The 20,764-nt window shown below is 37.7% G+C and overlaps 2 protein-coding genes and 1 long non-coding RNA gene across 3 annotated transcripts in view; 1 reads left to right on the top strand and 2 right to left on the bottom strand.

Moving 5' to 3' along the window:
* Nucleotides 1-5,517, bottom strand: part of pola1 (polymerase (DNA directed), alpha 1) — a 64,218-nt gene extending 58,701 nt beyond the window's left edge. Inside the window, exons 1-14 of the mRNA XM_042510657.2 lie at nucleotides 5,338-5,517; nucleotides 4,707-4,834; nucleotides 3,834-3,930; nucleotides 3,670-3,747; nucleotides 3,445-3,560; nucleotides 3,237-3,299; nucleotides 2,534-2,635; nucleotides 2,270-2,423; nucleotides 2,009-2,174; nucleotides 1,706-1,878; nucleotides 1,469-1,581; nucleotides 427-540; nucleotides 257-331; nucleotides 12-150 (exon numbers count right to left, since the gene is read on the bottom strand). Of these exons, the coding sequence (XP_042366591.2) occupies nucleotides 12-150; nucleotides 257-331; nucleotides 427-540; nucleotides 1,469-1,581; nucleotides 1,706-1,878; nucleotides 2,009-2,174; nucleotides 2,270-2,423; nucleotides 2,534-2,635; nucleotides 3,237-3,299; nucleotides 3,445-3,560; nucleotides 3,670-3,747; nucleotides 3,834-3,930; nucleotides 4,707-4,834; nucleotides 5,338-5,386 (1,567 nt within the window). The 5' untranslated portion in view covers nucleotides 5,387-5,517. The remainder of the gene's footprint in view (nucleotides 1-11; nucleotides 151-256; nucleotides 332-426; nucleotides 541-1,468; nucleotides 1,582-1,705; nucleotides 1,879-2,008; nucleotides 2,175-2,269; nucleotides 2,424-2,533; nucleotides 2,636-3,236; nucleotides 3,300-3,444; nucleotides 3,561-3,669; nucleotides 3,748-3,833; nucleotides 3,931-4,706; nucleotides 4,835-5,337) is intronic.
* A 1,388-nt stretch (nucleotides 5,518-6,905) lies between these two features.
* Nucleotides 6,906-20,753, top strand: LOC121960421 (choline-phosphate cytidylyltransferase B). The gene is given in 9 exon segments (XM_042510091.2): nucleotides 6,906-7,134; nucleotides 13,030-13,129; nucleotides 14,352-14,468; nucleotides 14,620-14,771; nucleotides 16,141-16,219; nucleotides 16,307-16,449; nucleotides 16,637-16,825; nucleotides 18,324-18,412; nucleotides 18,414-20,753. Coding segments are annotated over 9 exon segments (1,083 nt in total). The 5' UTR covers nucleotides 6,906-7,053; the 3' UTR covers nucleotides 18,547-20,753.
* On the bottom strand, nucleotides 13,100-17,782 carry LOC148186034 (uncharacterized). Its single transcript, XR_015775318.1, has 3 exons — nucleotides 17,252-17,782; nucleotides 16,077-16,196; nucleotides 13,100-13,212 (listed from the first exon to the last, which is right to left on the bottom strand). It is a non-coding gene; the product is annotated as an uncharacterized LOC148186034 (long non-coding RNA).
* Nucleotides 20,754-20,764: the final 11 nt, after the last annotated feature.

The following is a 20,764-nucleotide window of genomic DNA, read 5'->3' as shown; positions in this document are numbered from 1 at the left end:
ATCCTCCTCACGTGGTGTTTTGATGTCCAGCCAGCAAGGCCCCTTTATCTTCCTGCTGAGGAGGAAGTGCTCCAGACTGGAGGTGTTGGTTCCAAAAATATGGGAAAAGGTCGCCCCCTTAAGGCCTGAAGGCAGCGCAGGGAACTCAGCCTGCAAAAATGAGATTAACCACATGAAAAATAGGTTATCATTTAAAATAATAAAAGGTCTGGATCATTTCTACCCAGCAAGGGTGTATGTGCACACATCCACTCACAGAATATCTGACTTCCAGGTACTCGCACTGGGTGGGCACATCAGGAATTTCAAAAGCATAGCTCTTCTCCACTTTCTGTAGGACAAACACAAAAAAGACATGCATGATGTCAAACCTGCCAGAAAATGACATTCATGCTAGAGAGTCCATAACTAAAGGTTGGCACTGACCTTCGACTTGAACTTCATGATCTTAAATTTCTCCGAGAGTTCGTTGAACTCCTGGTAGACATCCATCATTCCTACAGGAGTGTCGGACACCTCCCCTGTCTTCGTGTTCACTTTCTGTTCATGAAAAAACAGCCAAAAACTTGAAAGAATTCCTTAAAGTGTTTTCACACACACACAGAGGTTACATGTGAGACAAATCTACCCTCAGTAACTTTGTACTGTCTTTTAGCTTTACAGATTTTTTGGGGATGGGGACCGCATTGTGTACTGTGTCTTAAGCCTTATTTGCATGGAATTAGTATTACAAGAGAACCTCGTGTAATTTACAAAATGATCCCCCCACATATGTGTTGTGTGCAGCTTATTTGCATGGGTTAAGTGAAGTCTATATTTAATTCAAATTTACTGACATTATTCCCCAGATATGATGTCGAGGCTCGATTTAATATCAGCTTCCTGAATGACATGAGCTGAATTTGCACCCACAATGCTGTCAAAACTTTCATTATAATTGCCAACACAGCCTCCATAAATCCTGACCAGGGAAGAGGCACGGAGAAAACAAAAAACCCACATTATCACATGATCTCTGTGTTTGCAAAATATGGTATGTAATTTGCAATGGAATGAATACAAATCATGGACATAAAAGATTGATATGGGATTAAGATCACAGAAGACCTCCAAGATTATTACAAATTACTAGAGAGCACCAGGTGATACTCGTTCTATGTGAATAGTGCTTTAAATAGTAAAAACATCTATTCACACAAATGAAGTACAACCTTACTTTTTAGAATTCCAGCAAACACAAAAAAACTTTATATTGTGAAGTGTTTTGGAGAAGTGATGGCAACCAAATTTGCATTTGCAGCCCTAATTCTCATTCGAGTATCACATAAGAGCGAATATCTTCCAGTATGAGCTTGGTGGGTTTTCCAAAAAAGCATATAAAAGGGGAAGAATACTGGTTCTTTCTAAGAACATGGTGATCTTTTTTCTGTAATATCCTGGCAGTAACATGACAGAGTGGGAAACTTACATATTCGCGGGGCAGGAAATACATCGTCCGCTCGATGTTCTTGACAGTGACGCAGCAGCTGACATGAGACTGTGCAGACTCAATCCACACTTTTCCAAATAAGTACACCACACCTAGGCCACAAATGAGGTAAAAATACCAGGATGTGTTCCACAAATCTATGCAGAATCTCTGGATTATGGCTGTACATTATATAGCATCCACTACATAACGTCTCAGGGTGTGAATGTGGCTCACCTGGTTGGCTGTAGGGGTCTTCAAAGGCATCTAACCAATAGAAGCGAAAAACCTGCTCCCCCTCTGCCCCCTCCACCAGTGGAAGTCGGCTGGAGTCGACCTGTATCTCTGCAGGAGCCTCGCTGGCTCCACCTTCCTCCTCTTGTCCCCAAGAGCTTCCGATCCTGCTGGATCTAGAAAAGGATGGAACATTTTTTGACATGTTAGCTTATTGTGTATAATGTATGTGCAGTACTTTATGACTGAGCGGGGAAAATTATATTTGCTAATGTAGGTGAAGCAAACAAACAGACAAAAACATACAATAAGACGGGGTCCTGAGGCTCTGCTTTGGGCTCCACTTTAACAGCCACCGCTGCCGCTTTCGGTGAAGCGTCAGCATCCTCTTTAAGCGCAGGTTTCTGCTCCTCAAGCCCGACCTCCATCGGCTCATCGAAGTCCACCCCGTCAAACGCCAGAACATCATTCACTGAGAAACACAGTGTCATAAAAGGTTAGTGATTTTTTGTTGCTGGAAGCAAGAAAAGGGGCAAAAGCTAGAACAGTTTCATCTGTCTTTCTTACCTCCTTCTTCATCAAACTCATCCACTTTTGCCCTCTGCTTCTCCACAGGAAGAGCAGGTGTGGAGGGAGGGGGGCGGGGCGACAACCTGGGGGCCGGGTCAGAAGGCGGAGGCCTGATAACTTTGGCCTTTAACCCCGTAGCTGAGGGTGACTCCTAGTATTGCAGAGGTGACATACAACACAACACGCTGTAGTTATTGAATTCAAATTGTACAATTTCACCAGTGATGTAGCATATGGATATTTCCGAATTGATCAGGATACCTTCGGCATCTGAGGTTTGATAGAAAAGGGATTCATGGGTGATCCAAGAGACTTCTTTTTCTTCAGAGTGACCACTGGTGGAGGAGCCAGAAGTGTTGGTTTCTGGGTAGACAGAGTGAGAGACGGATTTGAAAAGCACTTATCACAGCATATAAGATTAGGCATCTGGCACGAATGACAAAAGATGTAATCCAGTTTAAACAGTTTACTGAGAAAAAGGCAAGGTAAAGAAGCAATGTGCTCCTGTGCCTGATGCAGCTCTCTGCCAGACTAAATTGCACATGACATCACTCACTTAGTTTAAAGGAGAATCACTATCAACACACAATATACAACCATTTGTCTTTGTACATTTTTATACATTACCTATGTTTTATACAATTCCTGGAAATTAATTTTGCTTTTTTTTTTTAAATCAACTTATATTCACACTTACACTGGTTGTAAAATAACTAAAAGGTCACTTGTTTAATTCTTGTCACTCTTACATTTAATCACATTCATTTGGCCCTTTAAACTACATGACTTGCTCACTCATTAAACATCAGCCAAAGGCCTAAACGTAAAAGTCAGTGTGCAGAAACCATTTGGATGACTGTGGGGAAACTGCTCACTCAATACTGTCATGACACTGTCTCAACAGAGAAGTCATATTGTGTTAACATCAAATTGTGTTGCATTAGGCTGATTAAATGATACCAACCTCAGAGTGCAGGTCCTGCAAGATGTCTCCTAATATGTCATCTTTAGACAGGTCCACGTCTTTCTGCAAGAGACAAAAATATACTTACAGTCAATGCAAGAGCAGGAGAAAGAATAAAAGATCTCTTTATGTCAAGCTGAGATCTGCACAGGGCACACTTTGGAATATCTGTAATAGAAGCGAGTCAGTGATGCCAGCAGAAACACACCTCAGCAGGCCTCTTGACGTTGCTGTTCATGAAGAGGCTCTTGATGGTGTTGGGCTTAGCTACAACAGACTTCTTCACATTTTTCTTTGAATCTCCTCCTTTAGGACCACCTTTTCCTGCAAACACACAAAAAAATCACTTTATTTGCAAAACTATGCACTGCAAATTGCCCCAAACTCACAATACACTTAAATTGTTGCAATGCGATATTATATGGGTGTCTACCTTGGTTGTTTTCAACTATATCATCATCCAAATCATCGTCAAAGATTTCTCTTCCATCCTCCACATATCCTGTTCCATCTGAGAGAAGAACAGAAAAGAAAGTTTTAACATTAGACTGCTCAGTCACACATAATCCCGCAGTGGACACAGGAGGAAAGACTCACCATCATCAATAATCCAGTCATCCTCTTGTCTTTCTCGTACCATCTTTGAATACTGCTGCTCGTCCACCTCCTCATACACACTTGTTAACTCCTCCACCTGAAAAACATGAACACTGGTTTCAGGAAGTCTACCGGCATAAAAAAATTACAATTAAGAGCTTTTTAATACCACTTTTCATTAAACTTAAAACAAAACCTGAGATGGACATACACACACAAAAGTAGTTTCATGCACTTTCCAACTAAACACATTGATGTCAATTCAAAATAAACAGTACAGAAAATGACACTAATGATGATTACCACTCTGCATATGCAGAAAAAATAAACAATCAATCAATGTCTTCGTTTAACAATGCAGACTTATTGCATGATCTAAATACCTGGAGGGGGTGAAAATAGGAGCATTGCACACATACAAGTGCCTTGTCAATTTCCCTGTCAAATAGTGTTTTTATGTTTCCTTCAGCACCAACCATGATAAGTCTGCAGTGACGTAAAAAAAAACATTTAAGACCCATCAAATCTAAATTAAAGACAATGAAATAATTTTAAGGTCTTTAATTAGAATAAATGTATTCTAAACGCAGCCATTCTGGGTTGACCATGGCTGATTATTTCTATAATCAATTCTTTCAAATAATCTATAATTGTTTCGTCTGTAAAATGTCCAAAAACAGTGGTAAATTTACACCACAATGTCCCAGCATCCAGGATGCTTAATGAGTTATTATCGAAAACATTGCTGATTATTTTTCTGTCAATCAACTAAGGATTAATTTACTTATTTGTGCTCTGAAACAGAGGAATATTAGCCTTCTTGAAGGACGGCAGCCTCATATGTGGAAACTTTTAAATCTTGTGATTTCTCACCTCATATTTGATCTTCTCCCCCATCTTGGCCTTCTTAAGCTGGTCCAGAGCTGATTTCCTCCCCACCTTCTCTCTCTTCTCCCGTCTGGAGCGAGACCTGACCAAACCAGCTGCATCACCTCCGTCGTCTGAGGACAGAGACACATGGACATGAATACGCAGAAGCAAGTATGAACATGACAGCTGCATGTGCAGAGATGTATCAAGACAAATGTTTCACACTTAATGTCTGCGCTTTGAACACGACCACTTGTTTTGACTTCACGTTAGCTTATTATGCCTCTAATGGATAATAAGAAGAGTTCATTCCTGCATTTTACTCACAACACTAAGGAAGTTGCAGCGGAGACAAAGTCATGTCAGAAAACTGACACCGTAGTTAGCTAAATTATCTCACACTAACGTTATGTCTGTTATGCTCTCATAAGCTTAAGCAACGCTAGACTCATATGCCAAATTGTTAGCTTAACTAAAGCGAGCTACGTTTCAATAAACACACAGTATTAGTGGCCTATGAGCTTCCCTTGTTGTAGTAAGGCAGCGTAAGCTAGCTAATGTTAGCTAACTTCTCTCCTTTCCCTGTTCAAGTCAGCTGAAGTCAGCTAGCACGCGACGCCAAACAAAAACTCACCAACGTCCGGAGCGTCCATGTCTTTCTCTGGGTTTGACACCGGAGCCATTAACTTGGACTTTTTTTGCCTTTAACGTTTCCTCACTGACAGCTGCTCAAGGCAAAGACAGCAGGTCAACACAACAACAGGATAGTCCGCGCCAAATCGCCTTCCCGGGGAAACTCATATGCAGGAAGTGACATCAGAGCGCTATAAGCCAATGAATTGAGGTGGTGCCCGCACGTGTCTGTCCGCACGGTGGCAGTGTTGTTCAACTGTGTTGTTTACTCATTTTGACCACAAAAGTACAGTATTTCTACAATGTAAGCAAGTGAGACATGTTTAAAGGAAATGGTAAGTCACTCTGTAAAACAGATTTTACATTTATAATACTGTTCAGTTTTTCTGCTCCAATACTGTAAACTTTATTCTGACATTATTATTGTTATTATTATTATTATTATTATTATTATTATTATTATTATTATTATTATCATTATTATTATTATTATTATTATTATTATTATTATTATTATTATTATTATTATTATTATTATTATTATTATTATTATTATTATTATTATTATTATATATTTGATTTGCCACTTTTGAACCTTATTATTATCTTGACTTTTTTATATTTTCTTGTATTTGGAATCTTTCCACTTTTTATTGCAACTACTAATATAAACAATATGAAAAAATATAGCCTGTATTATACAGTACTCTAACATAAAATATTTTAAATGATGAGACCACTTGCAGTTTCTAAAAGCTAATTTATTACGTTATATTTACGTTTTAAAAATGAAAAAATACTGTATTTGTTTTTGCATCTGTGTCAGACATAAATGCAGTCAGAAAGGAAAGTATATGTATTAAATATAATTAAACAAAATCAAAGGCAACAAATTAAATATACAAACGAATATATAATGAATCAAATATACAGAAAATAATATTATAACCTTATCCTGCAATAATCATTCTCAAGTTACAGGTTTAGGACATTAGTATCCCTCTTTTTTACAAATCAGTGGCTTTGCCTGTGTATCCCGATGAAGCTCGTTTCCATGGCGACCAGGCGGGACTTTGTGGGGCACAATAGATTCCTGTCCCATATTGGGGCCACAGAGCCACAACAGTGTGTCCAACAATGCAAAACAAAGCTTGTTTTGTCCTTCATCCCCTCAGCCTATTTTGGATTTTATAACCTAAACCAAAGTGATAATTCATGCCTGTCCCTATACTGTACGTGCACACTGGGTTTATTGCCATTGTATTATAGCCTATTGATAACTTAAGAAATTGTTTGTTAATATCGACAACTGGCTAGTAGCCAATTGTGTACAATATTACCTATTTAGGTGGCAGTTCATATTTGTTGCTGTCCTTTTTTTAGGCATTTTTGTTTTGTAAGAGAGAATTGGTTACTTAAAAAGCCACAAGTTGCATAGTTTAGTTCCTGACAAAGCCCCCCCTGTAGAACAATAGGAAAATGGTTCATGTATGTACAGCCCAGTAGCTGTAAGGTCTGCTAAATGGACCGTGGCCCACAGTTGTCGCAGCTCATCAGCGGTGAGCAGCTGATCTGTCCTGAGGACTGGACTGGACAGACGGGCTGTGTCCCTCTGCTGGTCCTGCCCGCTGTGCTGGAGCAGACAGCACAGAAGACGGATAGAAAAGCAAGCAGTGACTAAATATCTTACTTTATATAGAGTTTGATTTTGGACACGATGGTGAAACAGCGACGCATCAGAGCGCGCTCCTGTTGCGCGGCTGTCGCGCCTTTCTGTAGCAGAAGAGGACCAGTGAAGGTAAGCTTGCTGCGACTTTCAGTTTCACCAAATTCTGCTTAGTTATTCTGGTCCACCAGCAACGGTGGGTGAGCCAAGTATTCTGGTGGGTAAAGGGAAAAGAGAAAAGTAGCCTTGTGTAGCCTGAAGCAAAGCTAAAACACCCTGTTTAAATTTCCGTGCCAAACTACAAATATACTTTTGTGTGGTGCATCTGTTAAGTACCATGGGTGTGACTGTGATGGTTAAAATAGGATATACTATCTTCAACTGTACACAAGAGACATTGAACAGTTGACTGAGCTTTATAGTATAATACTTTTATTAATATGATTATCACTGTTTTGTTTTTTTTCTATTTTGCAAAGACAGTGTTTTTTTAATGTCTCTCATCATCCTTTTTTTTTAGTTTTTATTATTATGCCTGATTGTAAGCCATATGAAATACAAAGTAAACTATATCATCTGTGTTTACATTAATTCTCCGTACACTTGACACACAAATTGTTTTCTTCCGGAGCTAATGAATAAGTAGTTACACTCAGTATCATCTCACCGATGGTGCTATGGAGCACTCCACCAATCCTCACTGTTTATACTGATACGCTGCTGCATCTGTTCTCTGATTGGTCCTTTCTGGGAGCTCTCTCCTCTTTTCCGTCGCCATGGCGAGAGCTCGTCAGCTCCGCACACAGAGATCGTTTATTGAAACAATGATTCACTCACAAACAGGATCATTCTTTTTTTTAAACTGCCGGAATAAAAAAAAGTATTATTATTATTATTATTATTATTATTATTATTATTATTATTATTATTATTATTATTAATCTATTTATTTATTTATTTTTATTGGGATAACAAGGCAAGGTATATTTATCACACTTTTTCCCCATATTTTCTTCCCTTACCAAGACCCCCCGTAAAAAAAAATAAAGGCAATAATGGAAATCACACAAATGGATATATGGACAGGATAATTCTAGATATTTCAATTATATTTCTTTCCTTTTCAACTCATCTTTACCCTGGAGTAACAATTGCCTCACAGTCATGAGACAATGGACACCTGGGCACAGACATGCAAAAAACCTGCACACTTTTCCTACACAGAAACAAGACATAGGCCTACACACTTTGTGGTGCTTCTGTTTTTTTTCTCGTTGTTGTTGTGCATGTCTTTTTAGATGTGCATCTCTTTCTAGTGTCTATTTGTAAGTAAGTTGTTTCCTTGCGGTTGTTTTTGTAGTTATTTTGTGACTCTTTACAGTTTCTTTGTATCCCTTTGTGGTCTGATTGGGTGATTTTGTGTCTCTTTTTGCCTCTTTTTATATTTATTATGTGTCTCTTTGCATTTCTTTTGCATCCCTTTTTAGTTGTTCTGTGTCTCTTTGTGGCATTCACGTCTCTTGGTAGTCATAATGCATCTTTTCCTGTTTTTGTGGGTCTTTGGGGTCATTTTGTGTCTATTTATAGTTGTTAAATGTGTCTTTGTGTTTGTTTTTGTTGTTATTTTTATCCTCTATTTCATCTGTATCTTTTTACAGTTCATTTTCACCTCTTTGTGTGTTTTTTGTGTGTCTGTGTTACTTCAACTCTCTTTGTTATTCTTTTGCTCCTTTTTAATTGTTATTTGTGTCTCTTTGCAGTTTCTTTTTGGTCTTTTTGTGTTTCTAGTAATTTTGAGTCTCGTCTTAGTGTGTAATTAAGTAACATTTTGCAGGTGAAGACCAGGGAGCCTCTGACACTTTGGGCCCCTGGGCCTGTGCCTGGTAGCCCTGTTCCGTTATCCATCTTTGCCTACAGTTTCATATAAAAGATTGATGACTGACTCTAGATCCACTGTATTGCACTTGTCACTTCCCTGTGATTACAATGACCCCAAAACACCTATATTTACACTACTGTCTACTATAGGTGATCCAATGCTTTTAACTGAATATATCTGCAAGAATATCAAGATAAGAGCAGAGTTCATCCTTGTTTGTGGTACCAAAAAATGGCTGCTGAGTGAGACCTCCTCGCTGCCTCCTCCTCTCTGCAGCAGGGGATCAGAGAGGTGGAGGAGGACAGACAGAGAGGCAGAGCAGGGAGTGGGCGGGGGAACAGAGGAAGGAGAAAGAGACAGAGCTGTTAGAGGAGAGAGGCAGCGTCTCACTGATGCTGAGTCACATTACAGAGGGACCACAGCCGCATCCCATGAGTCTTTGGGAATCATGGAGGAGCTTGAGCACACCTGCCCTCATCCCCGGACGGTAGGGCATTTGAATGTGTGTGCTTTTGTGATGTCTTCATGCCTTGCAGTGTGTGTGACAGGGAGGGAGAGGAAGACAAAGGATGCTGCTTTCTCCCCTGTTACGAAACAGATCCCCTATAGCATTAGGCTGAGGGAGATGCTCAGAATGCTGAGTGGACAGTGTGTGTGTTTGAGTGTGTGTTGCCAAAGAAGGAGGGGGGTTACACAATGGACTATAATGCATGAATGTCCTGCTGATGAGACATTGCGGCAGTGAGGAGAGCCTCCTGTGTTTGGATCTTTATTTCGTGTAATCCCTCATCCTGGCATTCATGTTAGTCTCCTCATCTTTGCCTTTCCCTCTCCTCTGTCTTCACTCTTTTTTGTTGTGAGGCAGTCTCGTCTTTACTGCCGTTTCTTTCTCGTGGCCCCGTGTTTCTCTTTTTTCCAGCTTTAATCCTTCTTATGCCAGATGTTCTTTGCTTGTGCCAGAGTGGGTTTTACTGTGCGCGCTCACGCCACTCACCCTGATAGGCCTGTGCTCTGTGCCCCCTGGTCGGCGACTTTAAGCTTTACCATCTGCTCTGTGCTAAGTGTTTGTAAGCCACCCTGTGTTCTCACCATGCCCAAGGAATCATGGGTGATAAGGGTGCTCCCCAACTACAACCTCTATGCTCTTTTGTTGTTGTTGTTGGCTAGTATTGAAATTGGATACCTCTCTGTTGGAAATCATGAGCAATTAAAAGGTTTAACACAGTAATACTCAACTTACAACCGGGGGCCTGATACGGTGCCAGGTGGCACGCCAACTATTTTCTAATTCACACTAAAAATATATTTATTCATGCCGGGAATAATTTTTGAACTTTGAATGTAAATATGGTAATAGAGTGCATACAAAGCATCAAAATAGAGCTTGTTTATAAAAAAAAGTGCCACAGCAGGATTAAAAAAAAGAAAAGTAAAAACACAAAAACAGGAACTTATGTGAAAAAAGTGTTAAAAAATTTTTTAAAAAAAAATTAGAATTAGAAATATAGTTTTCTTGGTATTCTTCCTTTGTGATTAAAATTTTCTAATGATTCTCTCTCTCTTTAAGCTACATTTTTAATGCCTTTTTTTCTCCTTATTCTTGAAAGGAATCAAGCCAAGGTGCTCAGGTTTCAAAGGGTTAAACGCTTGTGAAAGTCATCTGAACACAGCACAAGAAAACTGATGTCAATTCAGGTTTTAAAGGTGTAACTAGCCCCTGGCCTCCTGCTATTTTACAAAGCAAGTTGAGTGTCCCTGGTTTGACATGACCTGACAACATATTCAATGCCAATCTACAAAACAGATGAAGGATGTGCAATTAATTGGGACAATAGATGGATAATCCATAAAAGAAGTCTCACAGAGCATAAAGCATAATCATTACACCAAATGAGGGCATTTTTTGTGTTTTATATGTTATATGGGCTATAGGTTTAGAAGCAATTCTCATGAAGCCGGGGAAAAATAATCCTAAATATCAAGGTGATAAAGTAATTTAAGGGTTTTTTTGTTTGTTTTTTAGAGCTGCTAAACATGTCATCTCTCCAGATGTTTGTGTTTGTTTATCAGAGCTTTTTTATTGTATGAAAAATGAATCCTGGCTTGTAAATACTTTATAACCCTAAGGAGGTCACCTGAATAGCTTATGTTGTGCCTGTCATGCAGAGATGGGTAACACAGTGTGGCAGGTTCCCCTTAAATTATAGTGATTAAGAATTACGACAACGCTCTGTGAAAACCCTGTGATAAAACAGCTGCAACTTTACGTTTCAGAATAGTTTGACCATGTACAGTACTTTTCATAATATTCAAGATAACAGAGTGCCAAAAGAATTGTATATCATCTGTGGAAAACATGATAGTTACCAAGGAAAAATCATTCTGGAGAGCCTTCATCCTGTTTTGTCTTTAATTGTTCTCTGACTGTTAATCATTCGGAAACCAAAACACAGCAAATGTTGAGGATGACCAATTTTCATTGCCTCCTAAAAAGATGCAAAAACCTTCTGACATTGCTAATTTTAGGTCACAGGGTAGACAGCAAAATCTTGAAACCTATTTTTTTATGCTGGAGTAGAGCTCACAAAATTAATGTTCTTTTTTTTAAAGCAAACTCAAGACCTACCTTTTTAGTTTGAAACTTCAACTATTTATTTATTGACTATTTATGTATATGTTTTTTGTCTGTTTTACTATAGACTGTATATTGTTTTATTATTTCATTTTATTATTAGATTTTCTATATATTATTATTAGTACTGTTATCCTTTCATTTACTTTTTAGCTATTATTTAGAGTATTTTATGTATTTGTTCACTTCAGTATTTATTTGTTTTATATGTATATATATATATGTTTATATATTTATCTTTAAGTTTCATCCTGCTTTTGGGTTTTCCTCACTAGTGTTTCCTCAGTTCCTGGTTTTAATGAGTGCTGTTATTTTAGATCTTCAATTGGTTACAAAGTCTTGCTTTTTTACCCATGTACCCATGTGTACTTCCTAGATTTCTTTAGAGAGTAGCATAGTTAGATAAACATGTGCATATATTATTATCTGAATGACCCAAACTTGAAGGTATTTTTAAAAATTTAAATATTTCAGGGAATTTGAGAAAACATTTGGGCCACCCTCTACTACTGGGGGTAGGTGTGCTCTACTCGCTTCATTTTCTTTAACAAATAACTTTTAGGTCTTGCTCTCTAAACCTGTGCTTCAAAACCGCTGATATGATGTCTGATTGTCCTAATCGGTGTTGTTGAAACATGCAATCAAGCTGCACTCTTGTTTTGTTGCTGTTCAAAGAGGATATGATGACGTCAGTCGCCCGCGGTGTCCACAGAGACTGAATCTGTTTCCATTTTTCATCCTCCTCTCACACTCCCACAGCTTTCTGCTCTGTGCAGACTCCGATTCTCATTTACTGGTGTGAATGAGATTCAGTGAATATTCCCTGCAGTCAACAGATGGCACACAAAGACAAATTTTCCAGCAGGCTCACACTGCAACACTTTAACCTTGATGCAGCTTTGACAAGCGTTAACAAGAAACATCATTTATCTCACTTGTCCCTTTTTGCCCTCTCTGTCTTTGTGTCCATACACCACTGTCTTTTTTTCTTTATTTATTTTCTTGATTTATCTACAAATGATCATTATTTTCTCCCCTGTCAAAGTCACCACTGGGAGTCACCTACATCTCGACCTCTTCCATCTTGTTCTCCCTTTAGAATTTTAGCTTATTTCCAAAAGGGTGACAAATCAATAGCCCTGCCCTTGTTTTCTGCCACACACACACACACACACACACACACACACACACACACACACACACACACACACACACACACACACACACACACACACACACACACACAGAGTGATCAATAACACTGAGTGCAGCTTGCAATCCATTGTCCCAATATGGAACAGGCATCAGCTGTGGTCAATAACCTAATGGAGGTTACTGTAACAGGAATAAGCGAGGAAAGAGAGACAAATTGTGTAGCTTTGAAGGAATGAGGGCGGACAGGTTTTCTAAACGCCGGTGCTTTAGATCAACATCAATCTCCTATATTCATTTATCCTCCAAAATATGATGTTTGTGCTGTATTTGATCTGTTAACCAGTCTCTCTGTTTGTCTCAGACTCTGACAGAACCTGCCATCTTTGCCCGGGAGACCAGTTGTGATTGTCGCGCCCCTCATGAGAAACTCACCATCGCTCAGGCCCGCCGAGGCACCCCAGGTACAGTAGACCTCCTACTGCTGGGTCTCCTTCTCTGATCCATTTCCTGCAGTTTCTCATTCTTCCAGCTTTCATGTTTATCTCTGTCATATTCAGTGGTGGAATGTGATTAAGTACATTTACTCAAGAACTGTGCTTATGTTGGAATGTGAGGTATTTGTACTTTACTTGGGTCTGGTTTTTTAAATGCTGCTTTATACTTTTACTCTACTACATTTCAGAGGTAAATATTCTACTCTTTATTTTAATACATATATCTGGCAGCTTAAGTTGTTTTACAAATTAAGATTTCTTTGCACAAAAAAAAACATAAGAAGAGAAGAAAATATGGTTTATATAAGTACAGCTGCAACAATTAATTGATTAATAAGTTGATTTAAATTAATTGCCAACTATTTTGATAAACTTTTTGGTCTTCTTGTATTTTTTAAATAATTTTGAGTTTGGAGTTTTTCTTTTTTTCTATTTTTATTTTAAATATATGTTTTTTTTTCTGGTCCCTAAAATGTTGAAGTTTTGGGTGTTTATCCTTTTTTAAATTATTATTTTTTTGGCTTTTGGGGCATATAGTCTTTCATTAATAAATTTAGTTTTTTGGGGTGTTTTATTTTCTTTCTTTTTTTTTTTTTTTTTAAATTTTGAGTTAAGTCCACCTTCTCATTATCATTCTATGCAGTTAGTGTGACTGGTGTGCACTTGTACATTCACTAGTTTTACAAGTACACACTTTAAGTCTCACTAGTTAACTAGTAAAGTACAAAGACACTTCAACTAGTTAACTAGTGAGCATTTTGATTAACATTAGTCAACTAGTAAAGACAAATGAAATCTGATATCAAGAATATGTAATAAATGCTCAGAAGGCTTTCCATACATCTAATACTACTATTACTACTATTGCTACTGCTAAAAGTGCCACTGCTACTGCAGCTCAACAGTATCACTATCATCACAAGTAGTACATATTAATACACATAACTACTGATGCTTATGCTACTGAGACAACTGATACCTTTTCTACTACGATACTGTGCTACAACTACTGCAAGTGCAGCTACTACTATCACTACTATTAGTAGCAATACAACTGTCATGACTGTTGCTTCTCCTACAGTATCACTATCATCAGAGCTATTACTGATACTCTAACTCTTAGTATGATACCAGTCATATATATCACTTTATGGTGAGTTTTGATGATTGTTTTTCTGTGTGTTTTCAGTGGACCGGCCAGTCAGAGTATACGCAGATGGCATCTTTGATCTGTTTCACTCTGGACACGCTCGCGCTCTCATGCAGGCCAAAAATCTCTTCCCCAACACCTACCTCATAGTAGGAGGTAGGACAGTCCCACTGAGACAAAACACACACACACACACACACACACTGAGATTCCACAAATGATTCAAAATGACTTAATACAGATTTGCCTGACAGTGATGTATCTGCTCCTGTGTTTTGTGTTGTTTCCCTCTCATGTGCTTGAACAGTGTGCAGTGATGAGCTGACGCATAAGTACAAGGGTTTCACAGTCATGACAGAGATTGAACGTTATGAAGCGTTGAGACACTGCCGCTATGTTGATGAGGTTTTGCGAGACGCACCCTGGACTCTCACACCAGAGTTCCTAGAGAAACACAAGGTGTGTGTGAGTGTCTCTGTGTGTGTGTGTGTGTGTGTGTGTGTGTGTGTGTGTGTGTGTGTATGAGTGTGTGTGTGTATTGTTGTCTGCAGTGTCAAACTGTGCATTAAGCATCCAGACGACATAATCAAATTCTAAGGCCCCAAATAGCCTCTAACAGAGTTAGGAGAAACTCCTAAAATGTAAGGGCGTGTCAGTTCTAACTTAAGGACTCCCCTGAGTAATTTACAGTCTTTTGGCACTAAAAGTAGGCATTAAGTTTGAGAGAAGTTAGAGAGAGTCCAGAGTACTTTTAAGTCACTAAATTCTGGTCACAATCAGTCAGAAACTGCAGATAATGCGCCCTATTGTCTCAGTGTTTAGAAAAAAAAACCACATCAGTGATAAACTTCTGCTTAAACTTAATGTTTTAATGTTGTTTGAGTTAATAAGAAGTAAATCAACTCACTAACAAATCAAAACAATCCAATAACACTGGAGATGACTACCTAATTTAATTAAAAAAAATTCTATTTAATTTACAATTCAATTTTAAACTTACGTATAGCTTGTTTAATTTGAACAAATTTTATTTTTTATTTAGTTTTATTTTAAAAAACATCAGTTTGATATATTTTTTAATATAAATGTAATGTGTAATTTAAATGTTTTTTAAAATTAATTTAAAAATATTAATTTAATTTAATTTGATTTGATTTAATTTAATTTCATAAAATGTAATCTAAACTCTTTCAATTTAACTCTTACAATTTAATTTTCAATTGATTTCTTAATTAATTTGAAAAAAAAAATAATTTAATGAATTGAATTGAATTTAATATAATTTAATAAAGTGTAATCCAAACTAATTCCTTTTCACATTATTAATGAATTCATTAAAAAAATAATTTCACTAAAACAGTCACCTGCCAAACTATCACTGTGGACATAGTAGTGATTACATCAGTGATTACATCAATATAGAAACATGATGGGAGTACATCAATAAAAATGCCATTATGCCATCTATAGCAACAGGGGTCGACTCCCCTGCCCTTTCTCTTGGTTAAGGATTTCTCTCTGTAGAAGCAGCTGCCAGCAGCTAAGTGAATATATCTTAGAAGAAAACTTAAAGTGCCATTTACGAGGACTTGCTAGTGGTCAAATAAGACACTGAATATGTATCCACGGCTTTTTGGCATGTGTGTGGAATGCATGTGTGTTTATGACCAAGCCCTCCTCGTGCATTATTTTAAGTATGTGTATTCTTCAAAACTCTAATCTACTTTATGTTCATGTGAGTGTTTTTTTTTTTTTTTTATTTACCTTATTGCTGTCTGCCAGTGCAGTGTTTTATGCCATACAGTCATGTCCTTTGATTGCTCCTCAGATCGATTTCGTGGCTCACGATGATATCCCATACTCCTCAGCAGGAAGTGAGGATGTCTATAAACACATCAAGGAGGCAGGTCAGTGTGAGATAGCAAGAAGATGAAATTACTCTGTACATTTCCTCTTAAAAAACACCTCTCTCTGTTTTTGTGCGTGAATTCTAGGGATGTTTGTGCCGACACAACGGACAGAGGGAATCTCAACATCTGACTTGATTACTAGAATTGTCAGAGACTACGACGTCTATGCCCGACGCAACCTCCAACGTGGCTACACAGCCAAGGAGCTTAACGTCAGTTACATCAACGTGAGTGCACGATCAATTCTTTATGTCACCTTCATGGTATAATGGGTATAAACAATTTTGCATTCAACAGCTTAATGCAAAAATTATTAGGTTCATTTTTTTCTGGTTAAGGCTTTGGTTCTTCACTGATGGTTTTATTTATGCAACACCTGCATCATGGCTTCTCGTAAACATTCAATCCCCTCAGGAGAAGAAGTACCGGCTGCAGAACCAAGTGGACCGAATGAAGGAGAAGGTTCGCACAGTGGAGGAGAAGAGCAAACATTTTGTTTACCGTGTGGAGGAGAAGAGTCACGACCTCATTCAGAAATGGGAAGAGAAATCCAGAGAGTTTATCGGCAACTTTCTAGAACTTTTTGGACCTGACGGGACTTGGGTAAGAAGAACTCACATTTGCTGCTGATGTAAAGATGTGAAGCAAACGGATCTGTAAATGTATTTTGATATTAAACAACAATGTGTTGAGATTTTAAAACTTTACTTTGAATACTGCAATTTCTTGCAGTCTGCAACCTCACCACTAGATGTCACTAAATCCTCCACACTAAACCTTTAAGTAGCAGTACTTAAGTTAAAGAAAATACTTAAGTAAAAGACCTGCATTTAAATCTTACTGAAGTAAAAGCAGAAAAGTAATAGCATCAAAAGATACTTAAAGCAAGTGCCATTTATACAGAATTTCCCATGTCAGAATAATATAAAATACTGGACCAGAATTGAATGCGGCTTCCAAATAAACTCAAAACAGCTGCCCACAGACGCCATGATAGATATGATCAACTCGCTGTATTTGGTTACTCACTGTTTTGATCCAGGAGGTTTCAAGCTTTGACTGATTTGCAGGATGTGAGGAGAGTTGCTGGGTCGAGCTAAACTGATTTGTCTGACTGTCATGTCAAAACCAAATCAAAAACCCCAAACAAACACTCCAAAATAAATGTGCATGTAGCAAAACAAAGTTATTAAAAAATAAAACTAAGATTAACCAAACAGATGGCAGCTGAAGACTGTATCCTCTTAGTGTCTTCCCCGCGAGACTCATTCAGCACACCTGCCTTTAATGAGAGGATCCTGAGCTGCCAGGTCAGGTGATGCGTTCAAGTGACTCAAAGAAAATGAGAAATTATAAAGAATTACTAGAAATGGCTCACACAATTATTTATCTATTAGCCATTGAAACAGTTTCTTGTGTTACATTCAGACATTTCAGACATTTCACAAGCTTTGAAATCTATGAAACAGGAGCAAATTGGTTTGAAAATGAGGAAAAACTGGCAAGAAAGAAAAAAGAAAAAGACAAGAGAGGAAATAATTATTAGAAAATCACTATTTAATTCTATTTAAGTCAATTAAATTTACATTTTTAGCATTTGTAATCAGTTTCCTTGTTTGTTTTTTTGTTTTGGTTCGTGTTTTTTTTTTTTTTTTTTCCTTTTTTTTTTTCTTTTTCATGTGTTAATTTTCTGGTAACTTTTTACTAATTGCTTGCTTATTTGGGGTAATTTCTTGTGAGGTTGCTCATTGCCTTCTTCCCGTGTTTTTGAAAGAGATTAAGCCAATTTGCTCAGTTTTCAAGGGATTATTGAGTTTATCACTATGATGCTGCAGCTGGTAAATCTGTAATCTGGAGCTAATTTTAATGACTTTGGGACTATATACTGCTTGGAGAGTCGTTAGAGTATGTAAGAAGTATAATCACTTATTTTTGTCGCTATGTTTCATCAGTGTCAAATTGGCCTATGGAAACATTGTTTGTGAGAGTACCTTTATGTCATATCAGATATAATTTAATATTAAAAAGGTTTTTTTTAATGAATGGACCTTTTTGCAGTTTGCTCTAACACTTTTTCTCTCCCCCTATTCTCTCTGTACAGAAACAGGTGTTTCAGGAGCGCAGTGGACGAATGCTGTCTTACGCTCTATCTCCCCGAGAGTCGCCTTGCAACAGTCCTCCCATGAACTGTCCCCCTGCGTTCTCCCTCACCCCCGTCTCCCCCTGTCCGCTGGCACAATGCACGGCCCTCGCCCCCAACCTCCCCCAAAGGAGCATCTGCCTCTATAAGCAGCATGAGTGAAGGTGATGAAGATGAGAAGTAGACTGATTGTTGAACACACTTAAACACACACACACACACACACACACACACACACTCACTCACAAACACACACCTCACTCACAGTGCACTGCCTGAGAACTGTTCACACACACACACACACACACACACACACACACATACATACACTCTGACAAACACTGGTTGGATACTGAAACAGTTGTCCTCAAGGTGGACGGGGATCATGGGAAATGAAGTTCTGTGCTGCAGAGCTAAGAAGCCATCACTGTCTCTGTTGTCTGGGCAACCAAGCAGACAGAAGAAGGACACAGGAAGAGGAGGATTTATGTACACAGTGTCACATATCGAAAGAAGGCCCAGAAAGCTTTGCAGCGTTTCTCTGAGGATTTGCTTTGGATTGTCCAGAGCTGATAGAGACTGTCCGTCAGCCTGCTCATAACGTCACCTCATTGCTTTTTGTCCTGTTCTGTTTAGTTCAGCATTTTTATGAAGATGCCAAGATTTCGTGCAACTACTGTGACCACTAGATGTGAATAGGCACAAAGTTACGGAGCATTATGTGTGACGTTCAGTTCAACAGGTCATGTGAATCGACAGGAACAGGATTCATTCATCGCTGAGTAACTTTGTGCTTGTTGAACAGCGAGTTAGAATTAAAGAAAAGACACTGCACACCTTAGATTAACACAAGCGAAGTTTTGGACAACTTCTTGGCACTTATACACATCAGTGCTAGTTTGCAAAATCAGTAATCTACAATCCTTAATTCACTTGTTCCCACGCTACTGTTATGACCACTAAAACTAATCCCTGAGAAAATCATATGAAATTTATATTAGCCTGTAGGAACAGCAGCGCGTATGTTCCTGAAATGCATCCAAAACTGAAATGATTGGTGGAAAAACTAGTGACAGACAAAAGAATTTAGGAGGTGGTGTTCATCACCTCAGTTGTACAGCTTTGTTTGAAATCAAACAATATGATATTAGTTGTAAAGTTCATGTGAAAAAAAGTTTTGAAATGAAAATGGAAAAAAGGAGTGTCATAAACGTAGACACTAAAAGGAGCCCCTTTAATATGGAGGACTAAAAGTGACTTAAGTATCGATAGATAAACAAATAAATGTATATATATATGAAGTAATAAATAAATTAATATTGAAATTAATAAATAAATGTGTGAAAAGTTAATATGGAAACAAACAATAGAATAAATGCTGAAATAAATAAATGCATAAACTATAAAGGAATAAATAAATTTTAAAGTAAAGATGGAATTAAATGTGTAAATGCATAAACACAACTAGACTAAAAGTTAATATTTGAACAGGACATTATTAAATACTTTAAATTATTTCTACACTTTTTTACAGCTATATTTTTTTTTATTCTGTATTTCCATGGCTGTATGTTAATTAGATAGGCTGTCCTAACCTCTTCATATATTTATTCATGCATCCATATTGTATTTCTGAATTTATTTCATTTTCACTTACTTATTCTTGCATTTATATATACATTAATTTATTGATGCTTTTGTCATTTTTTGTCCTCCATACTTAAGATCTGATTTTTGAAACACCTTCATTTATTCGCTTCTTGAATGTAAACCTTGTCTTTGAGACCACACCTACAGCAGACCGAATCTGTAATCACTCTAATTTCTAGTCACATGCCAGACAAATATCACTTCACAGTAATAAATTAGAAGAAACATTTATGGATTTTCAGCATAAAAAAGCCATGTGTTATTTTCGACAGTTTGTCATGTTTTATCTATCAATGTTTAGCAGACACTCTTGCTCTTTGAAATTTGATGTCAGCTGTTAATCGAACCTGGCAAACTTGGAGATGCAGCCTTCCTGTAGGACCCTGATGATACTTGAAATATACAATAAATGAAGCCCTCCAGGTGAACTGTCAGGTCCTCATAAGCCGGATAATCACCTTAACATTTTATTTGCTGTTTTCAGAAATGTATATTAAAACTTTTTTTTTTTTTGCTCAGGTCTGCTCACTCATGCCAGGATGCCCAGAGCAGACCCCTCTTCCACCCCAAGTTACAATAAATACCCTAATAATGCAATGTAGAGACCTTAATGTCCTGTACGCACTACATGTTAATCTGCACTATATGTACAAACTTTGGGAATGTGTGTCTTTTTTTATTTTTTAGATTTCAACGTTCAAACGGCTTGATATGTAAATAAATCGAAAATCTATAACCGAATGTGAATTAAA

The sequence above is a fragment of the Plectropomus leopardus genome, chromosome 21, assembly GCF_026936395.1.
Source record: "Plectropomus leopardus strain MGB_pleo_1.0 chromosome 21, ASM2693639v1, whole genome shotgun sequence".
Lineage (NCBI taxonomy): Eukaryota > Metazoa > Chordata > Actinopteri > Perciformes > Serranidae > Plectropomus > Plectropomus leopardus.
The sequence above is the reverse complement of the archived record's forward strand: the minus strand, read 5'-3'. Positions and strand labels throughout refer to the sequence as shown.